Source organism: Eucyclogobius newberryi, unplaced genomic scaffold, assembly GCF_026437365.1.
Source record: "Eucyclogobius newberryi isolate DKJ021-1_F unplaced genomic scaffold, fEucNew1.0.hap1 SCAF_8, whole genome shotgun sequence".
Taxonomy (NCBI): domain Eukaryota; kingdom Metazoa; phylum Chordata; class Actinopteri; order Gobiiformes; family Gobiidae; genus Eucyclogobius; species Eucyclogobius newberryi.
In genome coordinates, this window is record NW_027316500.1 from 14,378,048 (window position 1) to 14,392,945 (window position 14,898).

Consider the following 14,898-nt stretch of genomic DNA (forward strand, 5'->3'; position numbering starts at 1 on the left):
CTCGGAAAATCCCCCCGAGCTTCAAGCCGCCTAATACAAAGTCATGGCCGCAGCCTGTTTGTTTTGATGCAGTCGACAAAGAGCAAGGTTTTTCACGCTGTATAAGCCACTTTTAGGGGTGTGACGGACAACAGTCATAAATCATGCTAAAACTCAATGGAGGTGCATGTGGTTTATTACTGAATGTGAAATCAGGGGTCTAAATGACAACACAATGTGGTTAGAGATACTTCAACAAAAGGCAAGCTGCTTCAGTGAATCTGCATCTACTCAATTAAACAACAGGCGTCTGACAATAATGACTTTAGTGTGGGTTAGCAGATTGAAGCAGAGCCAAAAGATGGCTTGGTAGTGTTTGCTTGAAATATTTCAGCAAGTTTTACTTTATGTCTAAAATCAATAACACAACCTTCAGAAATGACTTTATATTGCCTCCGTTTACCCCTCTTTTTGCTACACATGTGTTGCTAACATACAGAGCCCTCCTGCTATCTTCAGGTCTGGATAACCCACAGGCGGCTTTAGTAGAACGCCTCCACCCTCCCTCCACTTCACTTGTGTGTTTGTTTTATGTATGTTTTTGTTGTTTTATGAAAGAAAAAAAAAATGTAAAAAAATAAACCATGTTTTTAATCCGCCCACTATCGTTGAGGGTACTGCTAATAAGACTAGATGATTACTACAACTGTGCAAATTGATCCTTTTGCTCCCAATGTTTGATCCCCGTCCTGCTCGCTCTAGTGACACCGTGTACTTGTCCAGCAGGGTCCCATCTTTTCATAAATGGTATGTACAGTCACACCGGGCACCTTGCAGTTTGCTGACCACAGCCTCAAAGTCAGCCACTTTCTGCTTTTTGTGCTCCTCTGTTCCTCTGTGTCTTCTCACAACATGAATCACTTTTGGCCATTTTCTGACATTTGTTATATCTGTCTGACTATAGTGCTCTGAAAGTGTTTTAAAGCAATAAAACTGTGTAGCGGCAGTCTTTTTGGGGATGTTACTCACACAAAGGAACTAAACGACCCGCAATAACATTCAATGCTACGCTAGAATTTGTATTATATTGTATTAAATACATCTAGATATTTCAGTTTTGTAATCTGCCATTTTTGCTGTCAAACTAAAAGTTTGGCTGAAATTATCAAGTAAAAAGAACACTAACAATTTCAGGTATTAAATTATTTTTTTTAGTCTTACGTTTTGTTTTAGGTCTGTTTCTTTCTATGTATTACTGTTTTCACAATACAAACATTTCAAACTTGATTTTAATGTAGGTAAAGGTTCAATACTAATTTTGATACCACAAAAAAAATCCTTTTATCTACAGTGGAATGTAATATTCAATAAAAAAATAACAGACTATTTTTCAGTATTATAATGTAGTCTTTTACTAGTTCTGATAAAAATAGAACTATTCTGTAAACATCAAACTTTGTCACATTTACTGCATTTTATACACTTTCGATACCTGCTCAAATGAGAACCCAGTATTTATCCAACTAATATCTAATTGTTGTCACAATATTCAGTTATCAAACAGGTGAGGACAATTATCTCTGACTCTGTTCTCATGTCTTACGCTCGCACGATGAGCAGCTCCCACTCAGATGCCACTAGAGGGTTCCAACAAAAAGGTATAAAACACATTCAGTGAACCTCCTAAATTCAAGTCATAGATTGTTTATGGAGGTAGTGTCTTACTTGTATTATTCCAGCGTCTATATTATGTTCTGTATATATCTAATGTGTATTTTATCTGTGTGTCCAAGACAAATTTCCTTCAAACAAAAGGTAATTTTGAATATGTTCCTGCATATCACGCTTATAATCTGGTTCAGACCTATTGTTACCTGGTGTTTAAAGCTGTGCTGTTGTGTGATAAATGACTCATTATTATGTTGTGAGAAAAATGCCATGGTTATGTCAGGAGGGCAGTGAAACATTTAATCACCTCACCACAGGAGTTCAGCCTCTGTGCGCGACTGGTACCAGCTCCCAGAACAGTGCACGGACATAAACCACACTATCAGTTTCAAAGAGTGAGTGAACAGTAATCCCAGTGTTTATAGGAACTTCTCACTCTACTATGCCAACCCCACATCTATAAAATGACAACCAGGTCATTAATCAGAGGAGCACATGCAGTCTGTGCTTTTTGGGGGGGATTTCAAGTAGTTTTGGATGTAAAATTACAGTTATTTTAATCTACAGTTATTTATCAATATCACAAAACATGTTTTTATTACAAGCCCACTTTCTCCTCTTTTTCCCATGTAATTGCCACTTCCTTTGTAATCGTACTTCCGGTCCAGCGAGAACACCGTTGGTTTAAATGGAGGGAAAAGTCTTGCCGCTAAATTATGCTATAAAAATGCTATAAATTCACTAATTCCCTGAGCGACACAAAAACAACGTTTTGGTCTGTGTAGACCTCTTGAGGTCGTCAGCCGTATGTTAACTAATACAACCGGCAGAAGAATTGCGTTGTATGGAATCACTCAGACCGGCTGTCAAAGCTGCATTTATTAAGTGAGACTGGGCTGAGTGCGACTGGGAAAGTCCTGAGTGAGAAAGGTGAGACAGACTAAGATTGAACTCATCCAAAGAACAATTTAGGAAAGAAACACAAGGTATGCCAATAATCCTTGTTTATTCTTTCATTATTTTACGACACTGACTGGTGCCTGACTTGTGCATTTCTCAGATTGGAAGCTCAATGGCTATATAATGTTGGAGGGAAATAGAATGTCTTTGAGGAAAGGGGTGTGCAAAAAATGAATATCTAAATATGTTTGGGATTATCTCGATCACAATATTGACATTGTATTTTAACAATGTCCAAGTATCACTAATGAGCTGTCAAATTTACCACAAAAGGGGCAGAAACATTTACTAAACAACAAATGCGAAACTATACATTATTTTTCCATACATCTCCCACTCCTGCTTGAAATCCTGCTCCAGTGGACAACACAGTGTTTGTGCATAATGTGTGTAATCGACAGAACGTTGTTGGCCCTGCAGAGTAAGCACTAGGTCCAGGCGACGAGAGCATTTGTCCAACTCTGTGACCCAAACGCACCGTCAGCAGCACAAAACAAGACTGCACTGTCACTACTGGGGATGTCTGGGTAACGCTGCACTTTTAATTAATAGTAATGAGCCACATGGAGCAACTCTTTAATCAAGACAAAGAAAGGCAAAGAACATCATTAAATTCAAAGTTAATGGAACCGAGACTGGAAAGGAAATGCTGAACATGAGGGAAATGGCAACAAATGAAACAGTCACAGTTTTAAGGCACTGTAACACCTGCTAAAATGCATAAAAAAGTGACTGACTTATTTATGTTCTTTGAATGTGTAGCTGCTGTATGAAGCATGGTTTAGACTCTGTTTCATGCAGTTAAATATATGCTAAGATCATCCAACTCCACAGCAAATGCTCTGCCTTGTTATTATGGGATTAATTAGTTAATACTTTATTTCCTTCATAATTGGTTTACCAATCATTTTGACATACTTCTGTAACCATTATGCATCTACAGCAGTAACCCAATTATGGCTGTCACTAACGATTATTTTAGTCATGATTAGTCGATTAATCGCTGCAGCCCTAACCACAATTTCCTACTGGGCAATAATGATGAGAAGAACAACAACGTTCATCACAGAAGTAAACGATAATTCACTTCTGAGTCTGTGACTATAAATAAAGGTAATTAGGTAATAAATTCGACCCCACTGATATAGTCAATCCTGTACTACAATTCACAAGCTTTTATATTTTATCACAAGATGAATCAGTCTTCACGATGATTGCTAAACATGACTTATTACTTTGACAATGTTTGAAACAACCGCTGCACAAACTTAATTGCATTACTCTCAAAGCTACTTTATGAGTATTACTATTCAATAACGTAGTCTGGCTTTCTGTCAGGGGCTGCACTGGAACTCATAAATCTGTTCCCCCTCATTTTGGTCGTCACTCATTTGTGCTTAGAATGGCAGTCCTGCAGCAAAGTAATTATATTAGTACTTTAGAGATTTCCTTGTGATCTGACAGGGCGACACGTGAAAGATTAATGTCAGCTAACGCGTCGCTGATGGGATTACTGTGTGTTATGCCAATATTCTTTTTAGAAGAAAGGTTTGTGTTTGTTGGTGACACTTTGACACATTACAGGAATAATTGCATCAATAATAGTATTAATAAGAGGGAACGCCATTGGCTGTTTGAATCTGAATGACATCCAGCAAAGGAGGGTGTGTTGGCTTTGTTGAAGACTCCTGATGTATGTTAGATGTTACAAACCACTACAGTAAATTTGTGCTGAGATCTTTTTTTTTTTTAATGATTATTGTTTGTAATGTGACATATGCTGCGTTCCTGTGGTCCTCGGGAATTCAGGATTTTGAAATGAGAAGTCAAGGTTCAGACGACCGGTAGTTTGTATTCATGTGCTTTTTATCTCGGGAAATAAGTATTGTTGTGGTCGGCGTTTTCTAAAATCCGAAAAAATGGTCTGTTGTGTGTATTGTTTCTGCCTTTTGGATGGAATGTCGCTTTTGGATGATGAACTCAGCTCTTCTTCTTATAAATGTTGACTTTTTCTACCCCAGCAAACAAATAAATAATTTTATAAACATTAGAACCTTTCATATGCACTTTATCTTATCCAATTTCAGGTGAATTCTTACAGTGAGTGGAGTTCAGGGGCGATTCTAGGGAGTGTGGGGGCCCTAGGCAGAAATTCTTAGGGGGCCCTACCACATTCAATTTACGGACAAAGATACCCCAAGGCAGAAAACGGGATGTTTTTGTCAGTAGCTGCACTGCCGGAGCCGGACGTGCTTGACTGAACGTGCTTGACTGAACGCATGAGGCCGAAAAACGAAACTAATACCGACAACGTCCACTAGGGGCAGTAGTCGACTATCGCGCACACGAAGAAGTTTAGAAATGACGTAATCCTGTGTCAGTATTAAGCACAACCAGAAATAAACCATATATTAAGCGCACGGGTGGCTTCTCGGGGGCCCCCTAGTGGCCTGGGGCCCCAGGCAATTGCCTGGTTTGCCTAATGGGATGCAGCGCCTCTGGTAGAGTCTCCTTTCCACAGAGCTGACTTGTAAGTTGGCCTGGTGCTTTCACGTGTCTGTCTCTATAAAGATAGACTGTCATACTGTGGATCTTTTAAGTTGAAGCAATAACATTTTCATGGAAACAAGCAGATGATGGATCTTGGTGGTGTGGCTTGATGATTTTGGAACTGTTGCTGTAAAGAGCATTTGGACTAGAAGAAAGAAAAACATGGGAATCAATTCTACTTCAGTTTTTTTTTTCTTAATAAATGCCACAATAAATTGAGCTGTTTCAAGAATTTGCAACCGTTGGATCTTTCAAGGCAAAAAACCCATTTAATGACCTGTCTATTTCCACATACAAAAGATTACATTTGAAGAAACCTGTGGTCGGAGATGACTCAAATAGCTGTTCTGTCATTAGGATAATCGCCACGGTCATGCTCTTTATCTCTGCAGACTGTATCTTCTGCTCCGTAATGAGATAGCAGCTTGATTAGTATCTCATAACCTTGGACTACAAAATCTCATTTGAATGGATTTGGTTCTCTCCAGTAAGGACTTCAGCATCATATGAAAATGTCAGTGCTAAACGTGTTGGATAAATACATTTTATCGTCATGTTTTATTGTCATCTTTAACCACAGCCATCATTATGAACAGTATTTGGAGATCAACGTTGGCGAGTTATTGTGACCTTTAAAAATCTGTTATTTGGTATCTATTGAATGGATTTCTGGTTTTCCTGTTTGAAGAGCTCCCACTGTCCCTGAATGGTTTGTCATATGGAAAGGTGTTTTGCTTAGATAACTACCTGAATGCACTTGTCTTGTAGAGTAAACATTGCTTTGATAGGATCTCAATTCACCCTCTAGAATAGGAAGACACGAGCACATGTTTGGACTCCACATTGTCTCCATGCTAAATATCATTTTGTGGCAGGTTTGCAATATGTCCTACTTCTGTTGTTTGTATGTCCTCAGCACTTTAGACAAAGTAATTCTTTTTGACCCGTTTAGCTTCCCTTCTGAAACCAGTCTTACATTTAGTTTTACATGAACGTAAGAGAAATGCATTACACGTTTTTCATCATCTAACACACATACAGTTCTATTGCATTTTGCATGTAAAAATAGCCAAAATGTTGCATATTTGGGATGTATGAAATTCAAATTATGAAATTATGAATTTTTATGGATACAATTAGCGTTACATAATTTTATTTTCATTTTTTTCTGCTTCATTTTGTTGGCATATTTGCTGCAAATAAAATATAAATTTTGGATACTAAGTATATTTAAGTAAACTAGATCTCACTGAAAATTAAGATTGATTAATTAATTAATTAAAAATTCACCTCACTTTTTTCAGTTCAAACTTTTATAAATCTGCAATACAATTATATGAACAAAAATCCTTCGGTACGATATGTCAATCTTGTTCAGTACAAGATTATACTATTATTATTATATTATTTATGTTTTGAGCAGATCTTTAGGTCTATCTTGAGAAAACAGCCATCACAAAGTCCCATTTACCTCTGTGAATGCTGGTGGATTAAATTAAATAATAAAGCATCTTTAGGTGCAGATTGGACAATGAAGTTGTTTCCAAGTGAAAGCCTATATGTTGAGAGAAGAAACAGAAAACAGAACATTGAAAATTGGGTTTGGCTTGTAGTGTCTCGCCTTAAGCAGTGGGACAGTCATAAGGAATTAATGACTTGCTGAGAATGCTTCAGAAAATCAGGGACTGTCAGCTGAGTCGTCGTGATGTTAAATGCGAAAAAGAGCTGCTGATGTTGGGAAATCTAAAACCCACGACAGTTCTGCCACATACATACACACAAGTGCCCCACACTTACCTACAGACAAATGATTCAGCAGGAGCCTGACAGCCTGGATTGCACTGAGTTTGTGAACTCATGTCACATATTTGAAAAAGTTTTGTCATAGATAATAATTGTAGTTTCTAGATCTTCCAGTTAATACCTCATGTAATGTTGGGATTCCTAGTTGTGCCAATCCCAATCCCAGATAAATCACACTATTTGACCTGTAGAAAAAAGAGTTTATATGGCTGATATGATAAACGTGCACCAGTCAGACACAACATTTCATTTGGTCTTTGGTATTCATTATAGTAAAACCACCTGTGCTCATGCATTGCGGAGAAATGGCATTTTAAAATAGACTCTGCTCTGTGAAAGGCCTTTCTGTATTCAATTTGCAGGAGCTTTCAAATGCCCACAAACTTGTATTGGTTACATGTCTCTCACAGAATGGACTTGTTAAAGCCTTGTATAAATTGATTTCTGCTCTGCTCCGGCAGCACAGTGCAGCGTGTCTGGAAGTGATTCATGGACTTAAGCAGCTTTTGTTGTGTCATTCTGGCATCACTCGCAGCCTCAAGATGCTGCAGTTTAGAAATGTTCTGAATTTATAATATTTGTTATGTTTGTTGCTTTCTTTGTTTTCAATTATTTCAGGAAATATGACTCGCTATAATATAAATAGATGTTGCAATACACTTGTTTGCTTTTATACAAACTATATTTAAACTCATGAAAATTCTTCTAAATGGTTATAATACTCTGATCTATGTCATGTGATACTGATTTAACCATGAGATTGAATAATGTCTTAATCAAATTGGACAAAACTAAATGAAGAATAAAATAAAATCAAACATGAAACCTAATCAATACAAAATTAATAATCACTTCGGGGGTTTTGTTGTCTTTCATAGAATCTAATCGCCTAAAACAGATGATAAGAAAACCTCTATTCATTCCACAATGAGGAGATTATAGATTACGAGTACACGAACAGCAGAGAATGACTAAAAGTATCAAAACTACTCAGCACAGATGACAGAAGTAATCCCACAGATTTTCACCAACACAATGCATAGATACTTGGCAATTCTGTACATTTAAGCAGTTCACTGAATATGAAAAGTTCACTCCCCTACGGTAAATACACCTTAGTCCATAAACTCTCCTGAGCTCTTTCCAGATCGGAGCCTACAGCCAACACTCGCGGTCAGCCATCCCTAACCCTTTAAATGGTAAAAGCTCCACCTGTGGCTCTAATCCGTCTATCAGAGCGGTGGAGTGGGATTTCCTCTGAGCAGTGCTTCTAACGTGTCAGTCACTGCCTCCGGACATGGATCCAACTGACCATGAACCGCCTTTAATGACAGCAACACAGAAGAAAAATCAAATCAGATCAAAACACTCTTTTCAGGGCACGCCAATGACAAAATTGAATTTGTATTACCTTTAGATTAGAAACATGCGCTCCTTTTTTGAGAATAATTTAGTACAACTTGTAGATTGATGACCCTTGTGCCAGCAAGAGCTTCTACTTCAGCCCTTAGGCATCCAAGCAACAAGACACACAATTAGCATCCACGTTTGATGAATATGGAAGCATAATGTCAACAAAAAGTATAACATTATGTTTAAGAAGTATATAAGATTCAATTTATGTTAGCGATGTTGATACATAATAAACAAAAATATGTTCCTTTTTTTGGGCACACCATCTGAAAGTTTGCTCTTCACACCAGTGAAAGTGCTTTGTCGCTCTTTGTGACAGAAGCTCAAACCGAGTGTGACAAGTGAGAGGACGTTTTAATGTCACCTTAAACATCCGCTCGCTCAACAATGACAGGCCCTCTGAAAGTGTTGCTCTCTTTTGCTTCAGGGTGTCTTCTTGTTCAACTTACCGACCTTCCTCCGTTAAATAGTTAGTATTTGTAGTTCCATTTAGTCTTTCTGTAACTGGCTAATCCTCCAGCTCGGTTGTCCTGGCCAAACCTTTAACCCTGGTTCTGGTGGGGGGTCCTCGGGCACTGCACTTTCCTCAGAGACATATACAGAAGACACATTTTCTAAACTTTTAATGGTGCATGTTGCATTAGGAGCAGGCATTAAACCTGCTTTATATTTATACATTATTTAGTTTTAAGTAATTAACTATGATGGAGGGGTGAAGGAACCTTTAGGCAGCACTCTGTCTGAAGCTCTGTTACTCTAGTTAGACTTTAACTGAGCTGTTTTAACACAATCTGACAATAATGATCAGAATTTGTTGAAACTACAACAGGTGAGCTGATGTGTCCCTCTTAAATAACATTACAGTCACAAGCTAGCATTACATACTCAAAATCAAACATACAGTACAAACAGTACCATGAACTGTCCTCCATGCGGCACCCCGCCCCAGGGTGATGTCACTGCAAAGCATCAGTACCAGCAAATATCGGTTATCGGCCACAATAGCAAGACCGATATCAGATTCTGACTGCAAAAAACATGCAAAAACACATCAATTGAACTATCCCTACAATCAAATGATGTATCTTAATGCTTAATTGGTTCTTTCTGACTTCTCTGCTGACAAATGTTCAGTTATCAAAGTGGAACCAGCAGGGGGCAACGTACTTCACCACTCATTTAACACCAGCCCTGGCCTCTCGCATGTCCACATTTCTCCTGCCTGCTGTCTGCCTCCTGACATTTATTAGACTAATTTAACCGGGCCACTCTTCCTCTTCCTCACAGCGAGCCTGATGCAGCCCTGCTCTGCTGTTACCATCTGCTCTCCAGCTCCCTGCCAGCTTTAGGACTGTCCTGTCAGAGCAACCCATCCACAAGGTGCCTTCATCAGTCACACACAAGGACAGTGGGGATGCCTCTTTGCACTGGATTCATCCCTTGGCAACCCACTAACCTGAGAAGTAGCACTTGTGATGGTAATGATGAGACAGGAAGTGCTGACGGTGCCTTTTGGTGATACACTTGAAGCCTGTTACACCGGTGTTATGCAGCTGGCAGAGGGTTTGTGAGCAGCTTCGGCGCAGAGGGAGTAGCAGCAGTGTGGGAGAGGTTAATGTCATTTTGGCTAAACTAAGTTGCGGTGACGGACTGACCACCTGCTCAGCTCAGGAGGTGGTCTCTCATCGCCTAGTACTCCAGATATTTTGAAGGTCGAGTGCATTTAAGATTCCAAATTGGAAAGTAGTTTTTGTTTTATTTTGTAGAGAGAAGAACTCACACTTTTCCAACGCACGGATGCTTCTCAAAATTGTCGTTTATGAAATACTTTCGAGAGGTTTGGACTGAAAAGTGACTCTACAGTGTCAATGAAAAATGTGCACTCTCTTTTTTCAATTTTCCAATCCTGTGTCGGAGCAGAGTTCAGACTTTGGAGTTGTGTCACTGGACTAAAATGTCCAACTCAATTTCAAAACTTAAGAAACGGCTTGATACACATTTTCGATACCACAATAACAATACACATTTTTCTTTTCATACAATACAATTTATTTTTTTGACACAAACGTTTATTTAATACTATCATGTGCTCTTAAACTACTCAAGAAAATGTACTTTTCCTTGTCTTGATATTTGTTCAGATTTGCACTTCATTAGTAGCTTCATTCATTCTTTCAGAGTGTGATGTAACCAATTGAGTATATGGGAAAAAGCAGAAAACATATAACACAATCTAAAATAATTTCTTTCTGCAGCGCCCTCACCCACTGTACCACCCACAAGCACAAATTCCATTCATTTTAGTGCACTCCGTCCAACTACTTGAACCTCCTTTTCTCCAAATGAGGACTTTCGGGTTGTGCACAGCGGGACGAAAGAGATGGTCCGTGCCCCAGGGTCTGATCTGATAGTTTGTCATGTGAAAAGTACTACTTAATTTCCCACTGGGGAGAAAGTCATTATTTCTGACTTTCTCTCAGCATTGACCTCGGTGTGCTCTCTCAAACGTTATTGGTTTGTTCCTCATTTAGGGGCCATGACAGAGACCACCCTAAACTGCAATAAGATCCATGAGCAGGAGGTGCTGCCGTGTAACGAATGGATGTATATTTTATGCTGGGCCTCAGCTGAGAGTCCTATTCACCTTTAATGTGCTACACAGCAAGAACAATTATATTGATTTATTGCTGTCTGCTTTCCTCCACATGATGTATGACGGCAATATGAGAAGATACTGATAACGCATGACTAATGACCTGCACGTGTCAGAAAGGATTGCATTTCCACAATTGTGCCGCAAATCAAGTTTTACGCATTTCTGAGGCATTTCTAGGTTTTCTGATTGCATTTTTTTCTTGTCTGTGTTGTAGTTTAATTTTGTGGGGAAGCTGCTGGGACCACGGGGAAATTCCATGAAGCGATTACAAGAGGAGACGGGAGTGAAGATGTCCATCCTCGGCAAAGGGTCCATGAGGGATAAAGAAAAGGTACGGCTCTCGAGTACTTCTCACTTGGAGGTCATGATTAAATGAAAAAAATATTTACTGAAAACTGCTTGAAATTCCTGTGTGTGGAGAAGGATCAGGAGCCCTACCTGAGATAAATAAGACCCACGTTGTAGTTTCTTCTTGACATCTATAGGAAGGAATGGAAAACACTACCAAATGATTTATTATATGCTGTTTTTGTAGCTTATCATTTATTTATTTTTACCCCTGTGACGTGCAGGGAAGACTGTAACATTTGTTGATTTCAAAATTTCCCTTGCAGGATTTATGATTATTTCTGTTTTGTATCTCAATTAAAATAACATTGTTTTTTTTTTGTATCTCAGAACTCAGAGATGTAACAATCCAGATCTGGAGCGTACAATTCAAACTCAATCAGAAAAATGAGCATAGCTTTACCAGAAATTACGTTTTTTTGTTACCATGACAGCCAAATCGACACGCTTTTCCAAAAAGGTGCCCTGGTTGTATCTCCGCTAGGGATGTCAAGATTACTAGGTTAATAAATAATTGTGATTATTCAGGAAACAATATAATCATAAGACACACAAAAAAACCTGAAGATTTTCGAAGCAATATTAAGTAGTTTGAATTAAATCCATAGTCCAATCTAAATGTAAAATTATTTATTTTGTCACAAACGTATTTGTGAGTCACGTGTTAGAGGATAGGAATGATTCAACATTAAATATTTAACTGTCAGTAATTAAATCGCTAAATTGTGTTGTTTTACCTCACAATAATCTTAACACAAAAAAATTACATTTGATATTGTGACTAATCTCCACAAGCTCAAATGTACGTGATTGACATGAGAATGAGCCAATCAGAGAAACACATGGTCTATTGGCGCTCAGACAAACATGGTAGTTTACAAATTTAAAAGAAAAGAACAAAGGCAATAACACAATTGACTGAAAAAACATCTAAGCTCTAAATGCAGTTAATCTGAAGATGAGTTGCTATATGCAGACGTTAGATGACCAATGGGCTCCTCTGTCTCTATGCAACATTATAAAAAATGTTTGGCCTGACCCTCAGTGGATGGAGCGATGTATGTGTGATGAGCGAGTAATTAGAGGATTTCTGTCTAGATTTACCAGGGATCTTGTGCGTGCAGTTGAGTCCTAAAACCAGTAACACGTGTAGTGGAATAGAAAAGGTTTGGAGCGTACTTCTTAAAAGTGCATTCTGTAAAAGTCCATTATGAATGCAGCATAATGAATCTCTTTGCTCGAGCCATTTATCGCAGTGACTTGTGTTTCCCCTGAGCCATACTTATCTCAAGCTTGTACACAGTGGGCCAGGACCAGTGTCTGGGATAAACAGTGAATCGAGTATTGAGCTACGTGACTTTCCCTACAGAATTCACTGATTCAGACATCACTATGAGACAAAAGACCTACAGGCTCACTTCACCTTTAGTGGAACACTTGCTGCATGTAATACAGACAGCCAAGACATAACAGATATTTATGAGCTAAATAAAGCATGACAAGTGACAGTACTGTACTGGTATGTAGCAGGAAAATGGCAACGGATTTAATCAAGTTTGAGAGATGAATTTATGTAGCCCAAATCCATTTTGGAAAAGCATTACTTTTTTGGACAAGCGCTGCAATTGTGAACTATTTTCCAATTTTTAAATGAACATGCCTTTCATAATACACATTTAAAGCTGGAGTATGTGATTTCAAACCCGGACAGGAGGAAATAGGTATTTAAATAAATCTAACTCTAATTTTCAGGCGACATCATGAAATTGGGATGAATCACCCAAGCACAGCCAATCAGAGCACTGCTTTCGGCTCTTACTTCCTGGTAGACCAATACTTTATTTTTAGTTCCAGACAGCACGCAGTGGTCTCATTTTGTCCCAAAGTGCTGCTTTTCAAATATTCTCTTTTGGGGAAAACACTCATTTAATTCTGTTACAGGCAAGAACCCGAGCAGCTTTTAAAAAAACAACAACTTGAATTAAAAAAATTAAGAAATACGACTGGAAAATGAACGGTACAAAAATCCTATGCACATGTTTCTAAAAAGGCATTATTTTAACATAATAACCTTAGATATGCTGTCGGTTGAAGAGGACATTATGTCATTGAAATGATTCAACCGTTGCAGTTTTGGTAATCAAGTAAAAGTTGAAATAACTGTAACACTGAACATGTCGTAATGCTTTGGATGATTGATTAATCTTTTCATAGAATTTTTTTCCAGGAATCATGAAAAAAGAACAGATTTTAGAAGTTATCTAATGTCATTTTTTTCTTCTCACTGCAAGCAAGAATAAGGATGAGTAAGCCTCTCATGGAGACGCAAAAAAGTAGATTAATACAAAAGTGGTGGCTGATTGAAATGTAATTAAAAAGACGAGGGCGCTGTTTGGTTGCAATGTGGTTGGTATGGTCGCCCCGTTCCAAGGATTGTGCACTTTTAATTCTCGGAGCGCTGCAGTTCAGTTCATAATGTGAGCTGTGCTTTGGCTGATGCAGTAGTTCATTTAAAGCGTTGGCTCTTATCCACTACAGTCACTTCTGTTTGCTCTCTGTTCATTTATGTTGAAAGTGTGGAGCTGAATATGAAATAATGTGCACTGGGAGTGACATGGGCTGTGCGCAGTTAACAGTAAAAAGGAAACCTGAAATCTACTACTATCTAATGTTACAGGAATTCATTTGCAGAACAAAAGAAACAACCGCTGCCAATTATTCTATCTCAAATGCACTATTCAGTGTGAATTTTAATGGATCAATGATTTTGCGGTCCAGAATAGATTTATTTTTATTTATATTTCATTGTGCCTGATTTTTGTTGTTTTGTAATAATTTGTCGTCATAATCAATTCACCGATTATTGAAATAATTGTATGCAAATTTAGTGATTGTTTTCTGAATTCTGACTTTGACAGCATTGACAGCTGCAAAGTCAGAATTGACAGGGCTTCAATCATAGAATGTATAAATGAATGGACAGTGCAAGCCCGCTAGCAGCAGCTAGCAGCAGCTAGCAGCAGCTAGCAGCAGCTAGCTGCTAGCTGCTGCTAGCAGCAGCTAGCAGCAGCTAGCAGCAGCTAGCAGCAGCGCGGGCTTGCACTGTCCATTCATTTATAGAGTCTTTGATTGAAGCCCTAGTTCTTTGTAAGGATTTGTTAAAAATAAATCCTAAAATAACTATTATTATGGTACAGCACATCCTATCTAATAGCAACTCTTTGGGTTTAATTCCCCTCACAAATTCCTGGATTTAGTTCTCTATCTCTGCATAGTTTACCTCTGGGTGTTTCTCCTCAGTGGGACTTTTCTGGCAATAAAAAAGGTCAGACAAATACCAGCGATATCTCTGAGAATGTGGCACCATTCCCTTGCCACTGTTGCTAACACTGTTTATCTCACCCTGACTTTCATTTGGAGTAGTGTGTGGTTTTCCGTGCCCCAGTGAAAAGGCTGCCCGTGTTACAATCAGATTAGGCCTGGCTTTTGTGTGAAGTATTGATTTTGTGTACAGTTTGAGT

General features: G+C 38.5%; 1 protein-coding gene across 1 annotated transcript in view; it reads left to right on the top strand.

The window, feature by feature from the left end:
• khdrbs2 (KH domain containing, RNA binding, signal transduction associated 2) overlaps positions 1 to 14,898 on the top strand; it is a 69,932-nt gene that overhangs the window by 15,877 nt on the left and 39,157 nt on the right. Inside the window, exon 3 of the mRNA XM_072437400.1 lies at positions 11,244 to 11,360. Within this exon, the coding sequence (XP_072293501.1) occupies positions 11,244 to 11,360 (117 nt within the window). The remainder of the gene's footprint in view (positions 1 to 11,243; positions 11,361 to 14,898) is intronic.